Raw genomic sequence first — 21,800 nt, 5'->3', positions numbered from 1 at the left:
CCCTAGGCGCTGCGGAGGCGCGGGGCCTGCGGCGCGGCGTCGTGACGTCACGGTGGCGGCGGCCGTGGTTGGCGCACGGTCCGCGGCTGCAAAGTGTGAATTACGCCGGGCTCGCGCCGGCGGCGGAGTGAAGTCAGGCTCCGGGGGAGGGGAGGGGCAGGACGGTGGCGGCGGCCCGAGCTGGTGGCTGGTCCCAAGCCCCGCGCGCTCTGGGTCCGGCAGTCTTTTCTTGCACCGCTTTCTTCTGTCCTTGCTCCGCTCCTGCTCTGCCCTACCCGGACCCGCTCCTCCCGGCCGAGGAGCCCCGGGGCGGCAGGGTTCCCCCTCCGACTTTGCCTGTGCTGCCCCCGCTTGCACCCCGGAGCCGGGCGCGCGCCGGTCCTCGTAACTGTCGCCGCGGCCGCCGAAGCGTCTTCCCGCCGGCGGTCCGGGCGGAGTGTTGGGGTGGGGAAGGCGTGAGCGCGGCTTCCCGGCCCGGGGTCGGCGCCCTCCCGCCCTGCCCCCGCTTCGGCCCGGCGCCCCCGAGCCGCGGCCCCTTCCCAGCGCAGGGGCCGGCAGCCGCGGCTGGGCGGGCGCCGCGCGGGGGCAGGGCGGGCGTATTCAATGGAAGTATGTTACCAGCTGCCGGTGCTGCCCCTGGACAGGCCGGTCCCCCAGCACGTCCTCAGCCGCCGAGGAGCCATCAGCTTCAGCTCCAGCTCCGCGCTCTTCGGCTGCCCCAATCCCCGGCAACTCTCACAGGTAATTGCCGCCGCCGCCGCCGGGGACCCACACTTGGGGGCTTCTCTCTTTTGTTTCCCTCTTCCCACCCGGGTTCACCTTCGCGACACCCCCAGTCTCCTAGCCGTTTACCTCAGACCCAGCATTGTCCATTGTTCGGGGATTTCTAGGCTGGCCCCTCGATTCGAGAGCCTTTTCTTTTATCCTCGAGCTTTGCACACCCAGACCCCCGGCCTTCTCTGATTTCCCCCCTCCCCCCGCCGCCCAACCCGGGTGGGCTTTGGGAGCCCTTCAGACCTTCTCCAGGCCCGCCCCCCTCCGTGCTCAGCGGTTTAAGCTTCGAGGATGACTGCCTCCCTTTCTCGAAGTCTGGATCTTGAAGTCGGGCCTCTCTAACCTTAGTTGTGGCCTCGGGCACACCTGTCCCCCTTCTCCCGTGCACACACCTGTGCCGCGTTTGCGCCTCGCCTCCCCCCTGCTCCCGCGCGCCCCGTGGTGTTCGGATGGTCCTGCGGTTCTTCGAACAATAGGCCAGTTCCTCGTCGCTGTTCCCCAGCCCCTTTTAGTTCTGTGGATGGACCTTAAGTGCTATCAAAGAAACAAGAATCGGGAGTGCTTCCCCGAAGAGCTTCGGTTTCTGCAAAGTTGATAACCAGGAATCAGTTTTGTTTTTAATTTGATAAGGAGATTTTAGGAGAGAAACTACTAATGCGCACTCACAGGAAGACTTTGTTTTGAATGGTCCAATACCAGTTGCTCCTGAGAATTTCGGTTTTTTTCTATGGTGATGCTGTTGGCCCAATTCCTTAGTTCTGGGTGATTTTGATTGCCAGGTTTAAAATAGGCAAAAACAGTTTTGTTTATATCTGAACCAAGTGCCCTCCATTTCTGCTTCCAGAGTGTTACATGTTCATGATCAATTTTTAATCCAAATATATTTCTTTTTCCTATTGGTTAGTATTAGTATCTTTTATGAAGCATATTTTCTCTGTCCAATTATATTGTAAATATCTTGAGCGGGTCTATGTGTATATATATTTTTAAACCGGTAGTGTGGATAGCACCTGGTAGAGATTTTGCTTATGATAGGTGTGTCCAGTAAATATTTGTCATTTGCTTCTTTGCCTAAATGGTAGAGATAGCAAGAGACCATCTGGATTTCTCTGTGAATTGTTTTTATTTAAAATCAGGCTTATTTCACAGGACAAGATGGTGTGCTAGTGAGGTCAGAGCCAACTTTTATGGTTTGCTATAATAGTTTAAATAATACTACGTTGTTATTTTGAAAGTTAGGTCCATGCTCTAGCTTTATAGTACTTAAGCTTAGAGCATTTTCAGGTTCCAGAATTAATGTTGAAGAAATGTTAATGCATTGCTGGAAAAGGTTTTTAATGGTAGTAATTAAAGGTTTTTAACTGTAGTAACTTTTTTCACTTAACAATATTATTTTACTTTCTCAGATCACAGGCACATAACTAATACCCATTTCCAGTTCAGTATAAATAATAAGGATGATCAGTAGTCTTTTATAAAATTATAAAATACAAATAAAGTTACTTGTGCTCCCTGAGAAAAGGAATGAGAAAGGAGATTCCAAGAGCATTAAAACAAGGCTGATACCAGGGTTTTACCTGTTGTCTTAATTAATCCTCAGAGACCAATTTTAAGCCCTACTCCTTCTTGACTCATTTCCTAGCCTTAGGTTTAAATGGGTAATGGAATTTTAAAAATATGATTGTGGCAGATAAAGCAAATATTGTAGAGTCACACCATATTTTACTAACTCCTAAAACTTAAAAAAAAAAAATCTATACCTCAAAGTGAAGTATATAGAAACTTATGGAAATTTGGACAGAAAGTTTCTTGAATTATAACATTTTTTTCTAATCATTGTTGCGCAACATTAAAATGATGATAAACTAACCATGGGCTGAAATGGGTGTATTTATCATTACCAAGACTTGGACTATCATTTAATACTAAAACATGTTGCTAGTGATTTCTCTAGGGCTAGAAGGGAATGTGTAATAGAAAAAAAAAAGAGAAAAGAAAATTTGGGAATCTTATTCAGAGCTTTATACAATAAATGTTTGGTTAAGTCCCTTGAATTTTCAGTTCCTAAGTCTAAAGCTACAGAAATTTAAAAAAACTGAGGTGATTTTGTAGTTTCATTCACTACCTAAAAAAATCCCAAACCTGGTTTTCTTTTTTTTTAGATGCTATTAAATTATTATTCTGAATCTTTCCATTTTAGAATTTGTTCAAAACTAGCAATCTTTTCAGTTCTTCAGTTTCACCGTAATATTAGAGACTATCTCATAGTAGGTACTTAATACTTGTTGGATGAGTGAATAAGTAATGAAGTTATATCTGACTGGGCATCAGTTTTAAATATGAAAATAATGTAAGGACTTTTATCAGGGTATAGCAGTAACTCATTTATCCGGAACTTGGTTTAAAGAGATTCAGGAAATAAGCAGAAGACTGAGCAACCAAAATACAGATTTGATGATCCTCTCAAAGCCTGTGTGTTTTAGGCAAAATTCTGACAAATTTGTGTTGCAGGCAACATCAAATTTGAAGGGGTTGGAGGCTGCTACAATTAGGTTCTCACTGATACTTGCAAAAGTTGACAGCGGACACACCAAAGCAGGAGATCAGAAGAAAAACTGTTCAAAGCCAGCAACTTTTAAAAGGGAACCCTGTGGACATACAGTTTAGGAGCTTGAGTGTTGTACAACACAATAATTATTAGTAAAAATAGTACTTAATTGAATCTGTTTTTAAAAATTGAAAGATCCCACTTAAAAAAATCTCCATGCCAAACAATTTAAGTGTTGGTGCTTACATGGATAAGGGTGAGTTGTCTGAAAAATTCATTTCTGTGGAATACCAACTGTCCCAAGAATGCCAAGTAAATGAGGCATTAGCTTTTTGTTTTAAACCAGGTCATGTACTACTTTCTCAAATGGTTAATATGAGTTCTTTGAATTATTTGAAAAATCAGAATAATAAGCTTGTTTTTGCCATTTTAGGATATCTGTTGTTGATAGCTGAGATTAAAGATTTATCTTGCAGAATAAAGTTCTTATTTAGATAAAATATTGTGAGGGCAGAAATTGTCTTGTTTGGGGTGCCTGGGTGGCTCAGTCGTTTAAGCATCTGCCTTCGACTCAGGTCATGATCTCAGGATCCTGGGATCAAGTCCTGAATTGGGCTCTCTGCTCAGCAGGGTGTCTGCTTCTTCCTCTCACTCTCCCCCCCCCCCCAATAAATAAATAAAAATCTTAAAAAAAAGAAATTTCTTGTTCACTACTGTGTCCATAGTGCTTTACATAGGTCGGTGCTTGGTAATGTGGAAGTTGAGTTAGTGTATTGATGACACGCCAAAGCACAGCACCTGTGATTATTTTAGTCAGATTTTCTGTGCACTGGAGAGAAATATTTGGGTTAGAAATTTGTGATCTAATTTTTTAAATTTATCATAAATCGATGGTATATATTATTATTGAACAAAATATTGGGGTCTCTTTCTTGAAGACATTATCTTTTTAGAGCAGTTTCAAGTTCACAGCACAATTGAGTGCAAGGTAAAGAGATTTCCCATATGCTTTCTGGCCTGGTACATGCATAGCCTCCCCCATTATCAGCATCCCCCCCGCCCCTCCGAGTAGTACATTTGTTACAATTGCTGAACCTACATTGCTGCATCATTACCACCCCGAGTCCATAGTTTATATTAGGGTTCATTCTTGGTGTCTTTTTCTTTTTTTTAATACAGAAACTATTCCACAAATATTTACTGAACACCTTCTGAGAATGAGACTCCTTGTGATGAGTACTAAGAAAATGTAAAGAATTAGTAATTGAAAAAAAAAAATCACTTGGGAGCCTGCCAACCTAACCAAGTTTTTCTTTGATGCATTACGTTCCTTATACATAAACATTTTTTACTTGTAGTCATAGTGTACATCTCTATTGTCTTTAGCAATGTTCTTAGTATATGACAAATTATCAAGGTCCTATATGTGCCAGAACAGTTCAAAATCCCTTGGATAAAAGTTGATTCTTAAAGAAGCTTACAGCATTATGTTGGGGAAAATGGTATGATTATATGTCACATAATTTTTGTATTGGAGTTATCAAGGCATAATGAGACTACAGGGAGGTATACCCAAATTTCTTGGGTAGATCAGGGGAATCCTCACATAGTAGTTGAGGCTTAGCCAAAGCCTGAAGATGATGTAGATGTTTCTAGATAAATGGGTGCATGTAGGGGGAGGAGGACAGAGGATGGTCCGGGAAACTATGTAGGTCAGCACTATCCAATAGAACTTTTTGTGATAATGGAAATCTCTGCAGTATCCAGTGTAATAGTCACTATCCATATATATCTAGGTAAGCACTTGAAATGTGGCTAGTCTGACTGAGGAACTGAATTGTAAATTCAGTTTTATTTAAATAGCTGCATATGGCTAGTGGCTACTATACTCTCAGAGAACAGTATAGTTTTATGTATACTTAATGATCATTAGTAGTGATGTCATGTTGATCTATGAGTACCACATTATCTGAATGTTGAATGTTAGAGCTATTTCAGGTCTTGATGTTGTGCACAAAACTTTAACACCTTCTTGCATGTTTGATAAAGTCTTTAGAATGGTATCAGTAGGTTGGGTCAAGAGGTAACATTTTTTGGCTTTCTAGAGTGCTCTATCCTTTTACAGTACTAAGATAAATGATTATCAGTCATCTCCAATCATATGTTACTATAATATATAAATAATAAGCTATTTTATAAATGTTTTACAAACATTTATAGAAATGTTTTATGTTAGTAGATGCACTGTGGTACACTGAGTTTGTTTCAACTTAGGCTAAGCAAAAATATACACTTTCTGAAGTGTTCCTGTGCATTTGCATTTCCTCTTTTGTCAAATTTCATTTGCATATATTGTGCTCATTTGTAAGGACTGTTCTATATCTAATGTCAGTTTGTAATTGTGCATTATTCCAAATTACTGTTAGCATAGTAGTTGCCTCTTCACAAATCTACATTGAGAAGCCAGTACAAGGAATAATGTGAACAGTCGGTGGGATGTCCTGGGAGTGGTTCAGTTGCTGAGACCTTCCTCCTTGTCTACTCCCAAAACACTTGTTTTGTTGGGATCTTGGTTTCGTTATTCTGTTTTCAGAAATGTTTTCATACTTTGATTTAATTTAATAGCATCATGTTTTGGCTTTTACTTCTGAAGTAATATATATTTATGCTATAATTCAAATATATGTTCAAACAATATTAATGTAAATTTATAGTGTATTTGGAGTGTTGTTCTGATTGAGGAGTAGGGTGTTCAAATTGCTAGTTTATAAGTTTTCATCAGGAACACATTTAGTCTATGGGACGTGATTGGAAGAGGTTTTAGACCTATGCCCAGATTTTGTTGCTTTGTTGCTATGCTTAGAGTTCCATCAGCTGTACATACTACCTATTCGAGAATTCTTTTTTAAACACAAATGTCCTGCAAGAGGTAAAATATTAAGCCTTTTCAGGGAGTTACGAAGAGTAGGGAACTCACTTTGGGTGGAAAGGAGAGGCACCGTCCATTCTCTTTGAGGCAATTTGATAAGACTTCTGCTAGTACTTTAGTGTAAGCTTCAACCATTCCTTCCTTCCTTCCCTTTTTTTTTTTCCTTTTCTTTTCATAAAGAACCAGAGTAATTTTAGAGAATTAACGTCTTTCTAGCGATGGGTATAGCAACAAATTTGGGAAAAGAGCTAAAGAAAGAGAAAGTTGATAAAGCTTAGCTTAATTCAGATTTTTGCCTAGGACTATTAATATCCATTTAGTTGGACTAAAGACACTTAGGAAATTCAGGTGATAAAGAACCCTCATTGCATGCAGATCTTAAGGAATTTAATTTTCTGTACCAAAGACTGTGTTTGTGTTTATATAAAATCTAATTTTGTTAGAAGTACCTTGATTAAAGATCTTTAAGATCTGGGCATTCTTACATTCCCTTTGGCCATTCCAGAAAATTTCAACAATTAATTTTTAATCTTCTAATTTAGCAACAACTTAAAACTTTTTTATTCTACAGATTGCTCATATCTTATGATTAATTTGAATTGAGAGAAAAGTGAGTGTTTATTCTCTCCCACATTTAAATAGCCTGTTCTTGCCTAAACACAACATAGACTTTGATTTTTATATTGTTGTTAAATATGTCTTTCAAAGGTTACTCACAAATAAATGATACTTTCACGTTTTTGCATTCAGTTTTACTATATGAGGTAGTAGTATATGAGGAAAGGAACAAAAACTACATTTGTAGATGAGCCTTTGAAGCTTGCAGAGCTTCATTTTGACTGCTGGCAGGTTCCCTTCCTAATGGACCTGTGCCAGTGATCTTGTGGTTGAAATCAGAAGTTTCTCCTGCTTGTAATTTTGAGTAGGAATTTTGGATTATTGCTCCATGCCTCCACCTGCTGGTAGGGAGGGCTCCTCGTTTTCTGAAGATGATGGCGAGAGAGAGGAGAGGCTGAAAGCAGGGCAGGGAGAATTGGGGGAAGAAGGTGAGTTGTTAATTGGTTAACTAAGTTTCAGCAAAGCCTACTCTGTCATCCATGTTTTGGATAGACCAAACTCGAGCTCAAGACCATGTAAAGTACTCGATAAATGGTGCTTAAAGTTTCAGTGATAATTGTTTTCATTTATTGAGTACCTCACATGCCAGATACTGTCACTGATGTTTTTAATCTTTACAAAAACTCTATATAAGTGCTATTACTCCCATTTTTACCTTTTTTTTTTTTACAAGGAGTAAACTGACCTTAGAGACAATACATTATTTGCCCAAGGCATCACAAGAACTTTGAGAAGCACCTGTCATGTTCCACACCCTTACTTTTAACCTAGCCTGCCTCGGTGAAGGTGAGTAGAATATAGTTAGTCTTTCAGGTTTATGGATTATAGATTTTTGTTGGCTCATAGATGTGGATAAGGAAAACACATTTGATGATTTCAGGTAATTATTTGAAACGATAACCTTTATTCTGGTCTTTTCAAATCATATCTGGAGTTTGTTCCAGATGCCACTTTCTAGGAGGATATGCCTAAGTTAAATCATACTCTGAAGATAGTTACCAAGATGATGAAGTGATTTGAAAGCACGTTGTTTGATATGTGAGTGAAGAAATTGGAAGACATTTAGCTTGGAGAAGGGAAGCCTCAGGATTTGGGCCAAGAAGCTGGGGATGGAGGTAGAGGAGTGGTTGGTGAGAGGTGATGAAGCATTGCTGTCTTCCAGTATGTGAAGAACTACCACGTGAATGAGAAAAAGGAGGGGAGGATTAATATAGATTTTGATTGGTTGCATGTTCTTGATTGCTATACTCTGTTCCTACTTTGTAAGGGCAGTCGCTAATATACAGGAGAAGATACAAGCTTAAAGATGTCACTTGTCCAAGGTAACACAACTAGATAGTAGAAGTGGATTAAACTCTGGTTCATTCTGACCTGACCCTAAAGACTATGCATTCTCTTCTTCCTTTTATGACACGGGAAAAGGACATTACTGCAGAGAGTAGAATAGGACGAATAGGTAGAAACAATAGGGAAATAGGGAGATCTTGTGTTTAATCACACTAATAATTAAAGAAATGTAAACTAAAAGAATGATAAAATAAGTATATAACATGAAGATTACACAATGCTAGTAGGATATATGTAAATTTGCTGAAAAGTAATTTAGCAGTTGAATAAAAAAATATATTGCCTTCCTTTATTTTAGTACTGAGTATTTACAGTTTGTCCCAGTTTTGTTTAAAACTAAATCACAAAATATATACATATCTGTACACCATGCATACTCACAAAAAAGGAAAAATAAAGCCAGAGGTATCCCCCAATGCTAACTGAAGACATCTCTGGATGTTAAATTATAACTAATTTTTAGCTCTTTGTTTAGAATTTTGTGTAATTTTACCAATGTTCTTCTTTTAGCATGAATCTTCTTTTTAATCACAATAATCCTAGAAAAAGTGGAACAAGTTGTATTTGGGCCCAGATCTCTGACAGAGATGTCCAGAGAAAGAGCAGGCTACTTCATGAGATTTTAAATTGAGACAACAGCTTGAAAGATACCTGGGTAAGGATATGGTCAAGGGGATTGACTCTTCTGGTTCCTTCCAACTTTATGATTCTGTAATTTCTTTGGGTAACTCAATTATATGCATTACAGGTATTTTTGTATAGCTCCAACAATTATATTTTATTTTATTTTTTTATTGTTATGTTAATCCCCATACATTACATCATTAGTTTTAGATATTAGCTCCAACAATTATAAAGTAGTTTCATCTCCATGGGAGATGTTGAGAAGTAAATTAAAGTGTAATTATTGTTAGAAAAACAAAGCTGGAGGTATCACAATTCCAGATTTCAAGTTATACTACAAAGCTGTAGTAATCAAAACGGTATGGTACTGGCACAAAAACAGACATAGATCAATGGAACAGAAAAGAAACCCCAGAAATAAACTCTTGATTATATGGTCAACTAATCTATGACAAAGGAGGCAAGAATATGGGGAAAAGACAGGCTCTTCAATAAATGGTGCTGGGAACACTGGACAATTATATGTAAAAGAATAAAACTGGACTACCTTTTAACACAATACACAAAAATAAACTCAAAATGGATTAAAGTCCTAAATATAAGACCTGAAACTATAAAAATCCTGGAAGAGAACACAGGCAGTAATCTCTTCGACATCAGTTGTAGCAACATTTTTCTAGATATGTCTCCTTAAGCAAGGGAAACAAAAGCAAAAATAAACTCTTGGGACCACATCAAAATAAGCTTTTACACAGTGAAGGAAACCATCAGTAAAACAAAAAGGCAATCTCCTGAATGGGAGAAGATGTTTGTAAGTGATATCTCTGACGAGTGGTTAATATCCAAGATATATAAAGAGCTTATACAACTCAACACCAAAAAAAACCAATCCAATTCTTAATTAAGAAATGGGCAGAGGACCTAAATAGACATTTTTCCAAAGAAGACCTATAGATGGCCAACAGACACATGAAAAGATGCTCAACGTCACTCATCATCAGGGAAATGCAAATCAAAACCAATGAGAGATCACCATACACATGTCAGAATGGCTAAAATCAAAATGACAAGAAATAAGGGTTGGCGAGGATGTGGAGAACAAGTAATTCTTGTGCACTGTTGGTGGGAATATAAATTTATGCAGCCACTGTGGAAAACAGTATGGAGGTTCCTCAAAAAATTAAAAATAGAAATACTGTACGATCCAGTAATTCCACTACTTGGTATTTACCCAAAGAAAACAAAAGCACTAATTTGAAAAGGTATATGTTTCTTGCAGCGTTATTTACAATAACCAAGATATGGAAGCAGCCTAAGTGTCCATTGATAGACAAATGGATAAGGAAGATGTGGTGTACACACACACATATACACACAATGGAATATTGCTCAGCCATAAAAAAGGATCAGCTCATGCCATTTGAGACAACATGGATGGACCTAGAGGGTATAATGCTAAGTGAAATAAGTGAGAGAAAGATACATACCATATGATTTCACTCAGAAGTGGCATCTTTTTTAAAAAAAGAATAAAAAGTAGAATCAGACTTCTAAACACAGAGAACAAACTGGTGGTTGCCAGTGGGGAGGGAAGTGAGGGGTTGGGCAAAATGGGTAGTGGGAGTGGGAGATACAGGCTTCTCCAGTTATGGAATGAATAATTGACAGGAATAAAAGGTGTAGCATAAGGAATGTAGTCACTGATATTGTAATAGGGATGTTTGGGAGCAGATGGTAGCTACACTTGTGGTGAGACCAGCATAATGTATAAACTTGTCAAATCACTATGTTGTGCACCTGAAACATTGTGTGTCAACTATACTAAAAAAAAAATAGTTACTGTTTTGAAGAGCTATTTGATGATAGCTCATGAGGAGGCCATAAACAATGACCATGGCACAGGGACTAGAGAGTTTATGATTTGATGTGGGAGATAAAAAAAAAAAAAAATTTCCTACTTTTTTAGTCTGGGAGACCAGGTAGATCATGAAGCTAGTAACAAAAATACAGATAGGAAGAGGAGGCAGGTTTTGTTTTTCTGTGTGTGTGTGTGTGTGTGTGTGTGTGAATGTTTATGTGGGGCGGGGGGAAGAGATAATAAATTTGCTTTGAGAATGCTGAGTTCAAGTATCTGGGGAGCATCCAGGTGGGGATATCCAGTAGGCAATATCTTAGGAAGGTTAGGACAAATGATACATTCTAACTTTCACTATTGGGGTTTTTTGCTCATATACCCCTCCAAAGAACTGGAAAAACAACAAAAAACTATATACCTTCTCACACATTAAGAATTTTTCCTCTAGGGGTGCCTGGGTGGCTTAGTTAGTTGAGCATCTGACTCTTGATCTCAGCTCAGGTCTTGATCTCAGGGTCATGGGTTCAAGCCCCACATTGGGTTCCATGCTGGGTGTGGAGCCTACTTTAAAAAAAAAAACAAAAAAAAACAACTTTTCCTCTAAGTTTCAGTATTTGTAAATGATATAATTTTTGGTGTATTACTTAAATCACAATTTAAAATACATCCAGGGAATTTTTAACAACTTGATATTTTCCATCATCTACTTAAAAAAATATGTGAACAATATCTTAATTTTAACAGAATTTTTATATTCCTTATTTTTCTCTTGAACACCTATTTTTTCTGTCACTACATATTATCTTTTATACTTGAAAGCATTTTACCAATCACACATCATACTTTTCAACAATGAAAGTAAATTCATGAATTTAGTGAATGGGAATAAAAAATGCATTGTATTAATTGTCACCCAGTTCTTCTGAGTTCTGTGCAAAAACAATTATAATTAAAACCATTTAAAATTTCCTATGTTTGGGGTACCTGGGTGACTCAGTCAGTTAAGCATCTGGCTTTGGCTTGGGTCATGATATTAGGGTCCTGGGATCGAGTCCTGCATCAGGGAGTTCTGCTTCCCCTCCCTTTGCCCCTCCCCCTGCTCATGCTCTCTCTCTCTCTCTCTTTCTCAAATAAATAAAATCTTAAAGTTTTAAATTTAAAACTAAATTTTCTTTGTTCATAAGGCTGTATCAAATTTATTTTGGTTTCAGTTAGCAATACAGTTATAGCCAGTAGACAAAACAACATATGAAGTATAAAATTTAAAAAGTATTAAATAAAACAGTAAAATTTTATTAGAAATGGATTCTATTTTAAATTATTTCATAATTATAGTTTATTTATAAATACTATTAGAGAAGATGGTGTTTTGCATTGCTTTTCTTCTTCTTTTATTTTAATAGTGAAAATATTGAGAAATCTCATGAATAAAAAGGGCTTTATTTTAGCAATATCACCCATTCTTCCAAGTTGACAATGAAGTGATCGATAATCGAAATTATTTTTATTACTTAGTGAAGCAACAACTGGATTTGGTTTAACTTCTATATTCATGGAAGTCAGAATTGGTGACCCCTTTACTTGAAAAAAAATTGGATATCCCAGTCTGTGGAGTCATTAACTTTGTCACCATGGGTATTTTGAACTCTCATTTTGGCTCGTTAGATGTTAGACAACAGCTCCACAGTAAGTATAGGGAAGTGTTGAGTGTTGCAGGTTCCTCTGGGAGGTGGTAGGGGGAGTAGAGATGAAAGGGGAGAGGAGGTAATGAAAACTGATACACTGGATTAGCAGAATGGTTCTAGAAAATTGTACATATGGAAGTTGAGAGCTGAGAAATCAATTTCTTTGAAACTCTCCATGCTCTTGTACTTCTAAGGGCTATACATGCATGTCCCAGTTTGTAGACCACTGGTTTACTATATTCCACCTTGTTATTATCTTGTTGCTGTATTTTAGCATTTTCCATAGACATATAGAAATAATACTTCATACATCAACTTCTTTTTCTCTGATATTTGCTTGCTCCTAATCCTAGGTCTTCATACTTAATCATTTTAGACTTCTTTGGAAATGGAATCAGAATATTAATGCTTGAAAGGGATCCTATAAGTCATTTTAAAGATTTGATGGTTGAGATTTAGGAAGGTTAAGTGATTTCCCCAAGATCCCACAGTTAGAAAGTGGAGAAGTTAGTTTTGAAATTAGTTCTTCCCAACTTTGTTGCTTTTCTCACTGTATCCCCAACTTCCTTGTAAAAGGATTGATCTTTGAATTTCCTTAAATAGCAGTCTTTCTTTACTGAACATTATTCTTTGAGTAGTAAAGCATCTATGTATAGTCCAGTGATTATTTGAACAAGTTAGAGTACAAACACATTCAATTTAAAACATATCTGAGTTATTTCTTAAAATGTAGTAAGAGATAAAGCAAAACCATTATTGAAAGTATAATGGGCCGGGTGGGAAGATTCCATTTGATTTGTTGAAATGAGATTTATATGCAACAGGAATAACCTTTTATAAAGAAAGATGTATTTCACCTATACTTTAAAAATTAAGAGTAAAGCTTTTTTCACATTGAGGAATAAAATAATTAATATTCCTGATATACAAATTGCTCACTCTATAGCCTTTTATGTATGAAATGGTAGGTGATGGAATTTTTTGATAATTTTTTTACTTTCTTCATTTACTTTTTCCTTGAATTCTTTATAGTGAACATTATAAGAAAATTCTAAGAAAAACAGTGAAGCTATTCCAAAAAGCAAACCTTTTTTAAAGACTTAATTTTTTTAGAGCAGTTTTAGGTTCACAGTAAATTTAAGAGGAATGTACAGAGATTTTCCATATGCCTCCGGCCCCAACACATGTACAGTCTCCCCCATTATCAACACCCTCCACCAGACAGCTACATCTGTTACAATTGATGAACCTATATTGATAATCATGCAAAGTCCATACTATACATTAGGGTTCACTCTTGGTGTTGTACATTCTATGAGTTTGGACAAATATATAGTATGTATCCATCATTAGTAGTATCATACAGAGTATTTTCATTGCCCTAAAATCCTCTATGCTCTTCCTAATTATCCCTCCACTACGGCCCCTAGCGACTACTGATACTTTTATTGTCTCTAGTTTTGCTGTCTTCAGAATGTCATATAGTTGGATTCATATAATCCCCAGCCTTTTCAGATTGGCTTCTTTCACTTAATAACATGCATTTAAGGTTCTTCTCTGGTTTTTTATGGCCTGATAGCTCAGTTCTTTTTAGCACTGAGTAGTAGTTTGTTGTCTCAGGATGTACCACCGTTTTTCCATTCACCTACTGAAGGACATCTTGGTTGCTTCCAAGTTTTGGCACTTAGGAGTAAAACTGCTACAGACCTCTGTGTGCCGATTTCTGTGTGGACCTAAGTTTTCAACTCCTTTGGATAAATACCAAAGGAATGTGATTGCAGGGTCATAGGGGTAAAGTATGTTTAGTTTTTGTAAGAAACCACCAACCTATCTTCCAAAGTGGCTGTACTATTTTGCATTTCCACCAATAATGAATGACAATTCCTGTTACTCCACACCTCATCAGCATTTGGTGTTGTCGGTGTTTTAGATTAGCTATTCTAATAGGTGTATAGTGGTATCTCGTTGTTTTAATTCGCATTTTCCTGATGACATATGATGTAGAGCATTTTTTTATGTTTACTTGCCATCTGTATATCTTTGGTGAAGTGTCCATTAAGGTCTTTGGCTCATTTTTTAATTGAGTTATTTTCATATTATTGAGTTTTAAGTGTTCTTTGTATATTTTGTATAACAATCTTTTAAAACATGTGTCTGGCAAATATTTTTTCCCATTCCGTGGCTTGTCATCTCTTTCTCTTGACATTGTTTTTTTGCAGAGCAGAAGTTTTAAATTTTAGCGAAGTCCAGCTTATCAATTTAATTTTAATGCACTGTGCCTTTGGTATTGTATCTAAAAAAGGTCATTGCCATACCCAAGGTCATTTAGGTTTTTTTTGTTTTCTTCTAGGAGTTTTATAGTGTTGTATTTTACATTTAGGTCTGTGATCCATTTTGTTAATTTTTGTGAAGGGGTTAAGGTCTGTGTTTAGATTCATTTTTTCATGTGGATGTCGAGTTGTCCCAGGACCATTGGTTGAAGAGACTATCTTTGCTTCAGACTACCTTTGTTCTGTTGTCAAAGATCAGTTAGGTATATTTCTGTGGGTCTGTTCTTGGCTCTCTATTCTGTTTCATTGATCTGTTTCTTCTTTCACCAGTACCACACTATTTTAATTACTGTAGCTTTATAATAAGTCTGAAGTCCAGTAGTGTCAGTCCTCCAGCTTTGTTTTTCCCATTCAGTATTGTGTTGGCTACTCTGGATCTTTTTGCATATTTCTGTAAACTTTAGAATTAGTTTGTTGATATCCACAAGATAACTTACTGGAATTTTGATTGTAATTGCATTGAAACTAGATCAAGTTAGGAAGAACTGACATTTTGACAATATTAAATCTTCCTATCAATGAATATGCAATAACTCTCCATTTATTTAGTTCTTCTTTGATTTTACTCATCTGAGTTTTGTCATTTTCTCATATAGATTTTGTGCATATTTTGTTAGACTTATGCGTAAGTATTTCATTTTTGGGAGTGATAATGTAAATGGTATTAAGTTTTAAATTTTACATTTCATTTGTTCATTCTGGTATATAGGAAAGAAGTTATTTTGTATATTAACCTTGTATCCTTTAACCTTGCTATAAGCACTCATTCGTTCCAGGAGGGGTTTTTTTTTTTTTTTCCTATTCTTTCAGATTTTCTACATAGACAGTCATGTCATCCATAAACAAACACGGTTTTATGTCTTTTCCAATCTATACCGTGTTTCCTTTTTTTGTCTTATTATATTAGCTAGGATATGCATTAGCTAGGAAAAGGAATGGGAGAAGAAACATCTTTGCCTTGTTGCTGAAGGATTTTTTTAACAGCATAAGAGAAATAAGATCTATAGGGAAAAAGAAAAAGACCTATAGGAAAAAATAAGACTACTCATTAGAAAATTGACAGAAGACTCAGCTCCAGGAAGAAATACAAATGTAGGAAAACATGTTTACGCTAGTAACAAAGGAAATGCAAAAAAAAAAAAAAAAAGAAGAAGAAGAAAGAGAAAAAGAAAAAAAAGTATTTTTGGTGAGAGGAATCATATTTTCATATTGGTGAAGACTGACAAAACCCAGTGTTAGCAGGGTATGAGAAAATGAGTATTCTTATATACAGAGCTGGGAGCATCATTTGATTCAGCATTGTGGGGGGGCAGTAGATCTTTACAAATCCAAATTTTAAGTGTGACTACTACCCTTTTTGTCATGGAATTCGTTAAAGGGGCAGTTGCAAAAATTTGCTAAAAGTGCATAAATTATTTTGGTAACAATTTGCAACACTGGAATGATGGATATTTAGATTATTTCAGTGCTCATCAGTGTGGCGGTTGGTTAGAATATGTTGTTTTAATTCAGCATAAAACCCTATCCAGTAAAATGATGCTGTATATCCATATTCATCTTAGAAAGGTATGCATAACAATTTGGGGAAAATACCAGCTGCAGAGTAGCATGTGTATTAGCCTGTTTATGTAACTTTCTACATAACATCTGATTTTTGTAAATAAAAATATGAAAGATATTATATACACCAATACAAGTCTGACAGGTTGGTCAGCAAAATGTTAACAGTGGCTATCTTTGGGACTGGGACTTCTGGTGATTTTTACTATCTTTGTACTTGTGAATTTTTTTAAACAGTAAAAATATATCACTTTTGTAATAAGAGAAATCGGTAAAGCTATTTTTAAAAAACTTACCATTAAGTGACATGTCTGTTATGTAGAAATAATGAAGAAAGGTCTAGTTAGCTAATAATTTAGTAAGTATTAGGTGGGTCAGAAGTGGGTTGTTCACTGGCACATAGTAGGTATTCAAAGTGGTTTATTAAAATGGAAGTACAGTCCTTTGATGTATGGAGGAATACACTGCATTTTTAATGGGAAAATGAAGTAAGTTTGGTGGCAGATAGTTTACAAAAACTGTTTTGCCTATTTCAGAACTGAGAAGGTAAGCTTTCTGCTATAATTTAATTTATTCACGTATTTAAGGGTCTCTCTATTAGCATAACATTTATAAAATGTAAAAAGTGGTCAAGAAGATTTATGACCCAGAATCAGAACGTTAATGTTAGAAGAGACTATAAAAATCAGTTTCCTCAACATACAGATAAGTAAACTGAAACCACAGAGGTTTTAAAGGACACACAGAGGCAATATAGAAATCTCTTCTGTTGAACATCCATTTTGGCTACTCAGTTTTTTGTTTTTGTTTTTTTTTAAGATTTATTTATTTATTTGACAGAGAGAGACACAGCGAGAGAGGGAACACAAGCAGGGGGAGTGGGAGAGGGAGAAGCCGACTTCCCGCGGAGCAAGGAGCCCGATGCGGGGCTCGATCCCAGGACCCTGGGATCATGACCTGATCCGAAGGCAGATGCTCTAACGACTGAGCCACCCAGGCGCCCCTTGGCTACTCAGTTTTTGCTTGAACATTTTTGGAATGAGATTATCACTTTATAAGGCAATCCATTGTGGTGTTGAATGGCATAGTGGGTTAAATAGTGTCCACCAAAAATTCATGTCTACTTGGAACCTCAAAATGTGACCTTATTTGGAATAAGGATCTTTGCAGATATAATCAAGATGAGGTCATATGGGATTAGGACAGGCCCTAAATCCAATGACTGATGTCTTTCTAAGAGGAGAGGACACACAGAGACACATGCAGGGGAGGCCACGTGAAGATGGAGCAGAGATTGGAGTGATGCAGTTTACAAGCCAGGAACGCAAAGGATTGCTGCGATACACCAGAAACTCCTAAGAGGCAAAGAAGGATTCTTCCCTGAAGCCTTCAGAGGGAACATGGCCCTGTCCTGCCAACACTTGATTTTGGACTTTAAGCCTGCAGAACTGAGAGAAAATAAATTTCTGTTGTTTTAAGCCACAAAGTTTGTGTTATTTCAGTAGCCCTAGGAAATGAATACAAATGGCTTTGATTATTTTAAATGTATTTGTTCTTTCAATCAGCAGACATTTACTGAGCACATTTATATGCCAGGTACTCTGCTGGGTGTATCTTGGAGCTTGGTCTAGTAGGAAGGACAGCTTTGTAAATATAAAATTGCAGTACACTTGATACATGTTCTCATTAGGATAGCATATGAAGTTTAGTAGTGGCACAGTTGAGCTGGGAGAACCAGGGCAGGATTTAGAAAGAGAAACCTTTGTGCTTGGTTTGAAGATAGAGCTGAAATCAGCCTCTGTGGGAATTCTGCGCAATTCCGCCCCCACTCGTGCTATCAATCCTGCCTAGTTAAGGTGTGTTTGGCCTGCTGTGATAGCATCCTGTCACTAGAATTCTCTCTCCTCAGATCTGTTGAAGTAATTTTTTAAATGCAGTCAGCTCATGCCACTTGCTGAAACATCAGTGGGTTCTTATCACAGTGAAAATAAAATCCAAACTCCTTTTTGTGCTATGGCCCCATGTAATCTCACACCTGCTAACTTTTCAGTTCCCTCCTTCCACAGTGGTCTTTTTGCTGTGAACACGCCAGGTTTGGTCCCATCTTTGACTTTGCTCTTGTTCTTCTCTCAATCTCAAGATCTTGTCATGGCTCCTTGTCCTTCCGGTCGCAGCCCACTCTGCAGAGGAGTCTTCTCTGACCACCCTATTTAAAACAGCACCCCACCCCCAGCTGTCCTCTTACCTTGTTTTATTTGTGGCACACACCACTACCTTGATTGATTTGTCTGTCTGCGCCTTCCACCCCCACCTTACTCCCCACCCCTGCCACCACAGAATGTGTGGTCAGGAAGCAGGGATCTTGTTTACCCTGTTCAGTGCTGCGTCCCTAGTGTGCAACACACAGGAAGTGTTCACTACAGAAGAATGAAGAAAAATTTACTCGTTTAGTCTCATGCTATCATGTCAGATCATATGTCACCATAACTGTCTCTGGGATGAATCCCAAATTGTATTCCTGTAATTTCATTTTATAGTCCCACCTACTCCCTCCCCTTAAAATTCCACCTTCATCCTTATACCCTTTCTGAGCTGCCCACTGTAGTATGAAACTATCTGAATCTCTAAATTTATGCAGTCTTATTTAAGAATTCTCTGAGGTTTAGAAAACTTGCCCAAAGTAACACAACTTTAAATGGTGTTTCTAGGATTTGAACTTAGATCTGTCTTTGACTAGAGCTCCTCTCTGCTGTACTTGAGTCGGGGGCTGAATGCTTTTGGTGAGGGGGAGGTAAATATCAAGGATTAGAATAGGAGCCCTCTCTTATTTGGAATAGAAATAGCAGATACTTATTTGTTTCTTTAGGAAGAACTGGGTGATATTTGTTAAAAGGAATTCTAAAAAGAAACTTGAATTTTTTTGGGGGGGTTAAAGTTAATACATGCTTATTATTTAAAAAATGGAATATACTAAAAAAAAAAAAAGGAAAGTAAACACCACCTGTCGCCCTACCACCCAGAAACACTGTTAACATTTTAGAACATATTCATCCAATCATTTTCTGTGCAGAAATATTGTGATGTCATTTTCATACACAAGTTTTTCTCTAAATTTTGAAATCATTTCCTAATGTAATTACCAGATCAGAGCATACTGTCAGATTTCCTTTCCAGAAAGGTGGTATCGGTTTATATTTCCATGAGCAGTATGTGAGTGCCTTTTCATACCTTGCTGATATTTTTAGTTTCCATTTCTTGAATTTTTATTGATATTAAACTTGAAATCGATGTTTATTATTAATTACCTGCTAGCTATTTTCTGTGGCTTGTCTATATCCATTACCTATTTTTCTAGAACTGAAATGTGAACTTGGAGGCAAAAAATTTCATGCTTGGAAAAGTATATTGAAAATGATTGACTTGAGATTTTCTGAATGTACTACGGAAGCACTCACTGTTAAAACAGCACACAATCTCTCCCTCAAGCAATATTTTAAATTTAGTGATACTACCTCAGATTTTTTACTAGTAAGAAAATTGGAACATAGAACTCATTTTACATAGCTTTTCTAAAATCTCAGTTTTTAAAGATAATGTCTCTCTTACATTTAAAAGGGTTTTTTTAGTGGCTTAAAATATAACATAAAGGAGGACAAATTGAAGATGAAAGCAAAATATATATTACCTGACATGTGTAGAACCAACATTTTCATTTTTCCTTTGTTTCAGAGTGAAAATACTCAATTCATTTTCAGAGAAAAACTTTCTGGAAGTGACTTCAAGGATTTTTGTGGTTGGCCTCAGCTCATCTCCAGTTGAGGTGTAGTTCTAATAACTGTCGAGGCTTTCCACACATACTTCCCCATCAGTGGTGTTTTTAAATTTCCTTTAGAGCAGGATTCATGTGGGCTATGCAAGAAAAGCCATTGAAGATAAAAAAATAAAATTTTAGAACTTATTTTAGCCTTATTGTTTTAGATCCTAATTTTATTCATGTTGCACAGAGTACATAAAAGTAGATGTATACAGTTCATAAATAAATGCATTACAAGTTTGGAGACCATTACCTCAGAGCATCTGTTGATGGCTATGAATTCTTACACACACATATACACACACACACGGCTATGAATTCTTACACACACACACACACACACACACACACACACACACAAGCCCCATATGTAACATTTCAAAGGATTCTCAGAGTCCATTCATCATGATACCCGTTTAACCATAACCTTCCTTACCTCCTGAATCCATTTAGCTGCACTTTTTTGTCTACTGATTTGTTATTAACCATCTCTGATTTCAGTCCTTAAGGTTGCAGCCCAGGATTAAGTGTCAAAACACCTGGCCTTATACACTGATCTGTCCTGACTTCAGTTTGATTAGATTATGAGCGCCTTAAGAGTGGACACTGTTTATTTAGCTGTGTTAAGCCCAGTGCTTCACACAATGTAGATACTCAGCAAATGTAAAAAGTACGTCAGACCCTTATGAGGTTCTATCTGTGACTCAGTCCTACAGAGTCCAGCTTTCTGCTTTACGCACCCTCCTTCCCATCCCCCCCTCCCACAGTGCCGCCTCACACCCTGCTGTGCAAGCTAGTCATTTCTGTCTTAAAGCCTCTTAGGCCATCTCAAGGTGGTCACTTTTCACTCTTTGATGGCTGATGGATTTCTGGAGAGTCTCTTGAAGTGGTATTGGTTCTATTCCCTTGTGATAGGTTAGATCCCTGTTGTTGAGTAACCAGATGACTATAGGCAGCCCTTATCTTCAGTATTGTGTAGGACATAATCCTAGGTCAACCTCTTTGTTTTTAGGATAAAAGTATGGAACTAGAGAGTACCAAACCAAGAGAAAATGGCTATAAAATGGCTATAAAATTTCCTTGTTAGGAACTAGACTGGTTTGTTCAGGTAGAACACCAGGGATAATAGAAATATAGGGTGGCCCCATATGTAATTTGAAGTTTTCCTGGAGCCACATTTTAAACAATAAAATGAAAGAGGTGAAATTAGTTTTAATATATTTTATTTAACCAGCTATATCCAAAATATTAACATGTAATCGGTATTAAAAAGATGTTAATGATGTATTTTTATCATTTTATTTTTGGAGAGCACATCTCAATTCTGACAAGCACTATTTCGAGTACTCTGGAGCCACAAGTGGCTGGTGATTCATGTTTTGTGGTACATCTTGTTAGAGGGAGTCAAGGCCACTTTATTTTTTTAATAATTAGACAAATGTGTAGTTATATTTTGTAGAGTTCATGTACATTTCCCTTGTTCAAGCCTTAAATTTAATTATTGGGAAGTTTGGAGGTATCAAAACACTATAAATTAGCTGCATTTTTAGAGGTATTGTATAGTTTAAAATATGAGAGGACAGCAAAGGTTTTAGCAGCTCTATTTTGCTTTGGGCTGGGCTGTTTCAGTTTCTTGGGTTTTTTTGGTGGGGGTAGCTTTAATCTTAAAAGCTATGCTTTTCATAGTGGGGCCAGCTTTCATCCTTCAGATATATT

General features: G+C 37.3%; 1 protein-coding gene across 4 annotated transcripts in view; it reads left to right on the top strand.

The window, feature by feature from the left end:
• Nucleotides 1-565: 565 nt before the first annotated feature.
• Nucleotides 566-21,800, top strand: part of PDE7A (phosphodiesterase 7A) — a 121,900-nt gene continuing 100,665 nt past the window's right edge. For all 4 annotated transcript variants that reach the window (XR_004301430.1, XM_032421523.1, XM_032421522.1 and 1 more), the window contains exon 1: nucleotides 566-741. Coding sequence is in view for 3 of the 4 variants with exons in the window: in XM_032421523.1 (XP_032277414.1) it covers nucleotides 604-741 (138 nt within the window). In the remaining variant the exon portion in view is untranslated. The remainder of the gene's footprint in view (nucleotides 742-21,800) is intronic.

This window comes from Phoca vitulina, unplaced genomic scaffold (genome assembly GCF_004348235.1).
Source record: "Phoca vitulina isolate PV1807 unplaced genomic scaffold, GSC_HSeal_1.0 scaffold25, whole genome shotgun sequence".
NCBI classification, from domain to species: domain Eukaryota; kingdom Metazoa; phylum Chordata; class Mammalia; order Carnivora; family Phocidae; genus Phoca; species Phoca vitulina.
This window is presented reverse-complemented; position numbering and strand designations above follow the sequence as displayed.